This window comes from Sphaeroforma arctica (assembly GCF_001186125.1).
Source record: "Sphaeroforma arctica JP610 unplaced genomic scaffold supercont1.429, whole genome shotgun sequence".
NCBI lineage: Eukaryota > Ichthyosporea > Ichthyophonida > Sphaeroforma > Sphaeroforma arctica.
The window spans coordinates 1-1,581 of NW_014040129.1; the positions used below are offsets into that span (position 1 = coordinate 1).

Sequence of the window (1,581 nt, forward strand, 5' to 3'; positions counted from 1 at the left end):
ATATATATTGTTATCGTTACCAATATGTATGGATATCAGATTTGTCCGTTTGCAATATGGAATACTTCTACTTTCATTTGAGTGGAATATTGGACCGAATGTGATATGCGAATATTCCGGCGATTCCTATATTTAATATTTGATAATGGGTAGATTCTTGCATTGATGCCATTTGTTAGTGTAATGCTTGTTGCTATACGTTTCAATTCAATAAAGGTTTGGCTGTGCGAGTTATACACATCCCTAGTTGTCAATCCATCTCAGCATCTCCAATCTGGGTGTCATTCACTTTTTATTTGATGCCTAAGCAGAGTATATTGCTTTAAACTCGTTCTTCCTACTCATAGGATGTTGTGGGGAGTGACCTGAGGTTAAATTTAGATCTCTCCAGCGCTGATGCTACATCTGCACCTGTGTTCATAGACACCAGCAGCGCTAACGCCTTCTTCTCGTCTGCACAAATGGTATGCGTGTGCACATGCACCATTCCGTGACCGTCTTGAAAGTACCAGTAAAGTAGGGCTTTGCGCTTGTTTCTGCGGAGTAGTGTGCCTCCCAGAGTGTACTCCATGCTCACCTAAAAGCGCCTATACAGGGGGATTTTCAATATTTCAGGACAAATGTGCATCATTTACCCGGTCGATTTAGAGTGCCGGAATAACTCACACCATGAGGGACCTTATACTCATCTAGTTGACCATCGGTGTAACTATGAGCGTGTGTACCTGTCGTCCATTGACGCTTGGTATTGTATTGTAAAGTGTTTCAGAATTTTGTGCTTGTACTCAAATCGGTGTTCGCGTCAGAGATGCTGATACGCGAGTTGCCGAGGGCCGCTACAATCACATGCATCTCCTAACGCACTCACGGTATCCCAGCCAGCGCCTATCTATTGTGCATAAAAGTGTACAACGCTTTACAGTCAGATCTAAAACGGCTTCGGACTCTTCTGTTTGCGTACTAGTCGTGGAGTGATTATAAACAGTCACTCGTCACTGATCACCGGCGTGCACATGGGCGGCCGATACATATCGCAGGTCGAACGAACGTATGGGCGTTTGATGTCTACCCACCTTCATCTCAGTAGTACTATCGCCCGGGTCATTTGGTAGTCACTCGCTATAAGCAAGATAGGCGAGTCACTATATTCGTATTTATATTGTTTGCATGGTCTCTGTAGCGGGAAGGAGGTCGGTTTGGAGAAGAGGGATGGGGCTACGAGCCCGAAGGCGTGCTTCTGTCGAGATTAAACAATGCCTTCTTCCGGAATCTGTGGCATTTGTCTACAATAGCGTTACGCACATGGACGGACTGGCTCCTGTTTCTGTCGTTGCCTGTGCTGGTTGCTGCTTACATCGCTGCGGGTAAGGACACGGCATCCAACACAAGGGTAGCCATCCAAGGGCGGCTTCTGCTAGCTGTGCTCTTCGGTGTTGTATACGCTTGTGTGCTAAGTTGTGTATCTCCCTGGTGTGTTGCTCCCTGGTGTGTTGAGCAAGATAACATGTGAGTACCCGTGCTGCTTTGAATAGCTGTGCGTACGTTGTTGCCTATCAGGTTGCACCAGCCAGGTGCATATAC

General features: G+C 46.3%; 1 protein-coding gene across 5 annotated transcripts in view; it reads left to right on the top strand.

The window, feature by feature from the left end:
* The first annotated feature begins 6 nt into the window (after positions 1–6).
* SARC_06161 (hypothetical protein) overlaps positions 7–1,581 on the top strand; it is an 11,908-nt gene continuing 10,333 nt past the window's right edge. For all 5 annotated transcript variants that reach the window (XM_014299942.1, XM_014299940.1, XM_014299938.1 and 2 more), the window contains exons 1-2: positions 7–464; positions 1,181–1,364. In XM_014299942.1, coding sequence (XP_014155417.1) covers positions 462–464; positions 1,181–1,364 — 187 coding nt within the window. In that variant the 5' untranslated portion in view covers positions 7–461. The remainder of the gene's footprint in view (positions 465–1,180; positions 1,365–1,581) is intronic.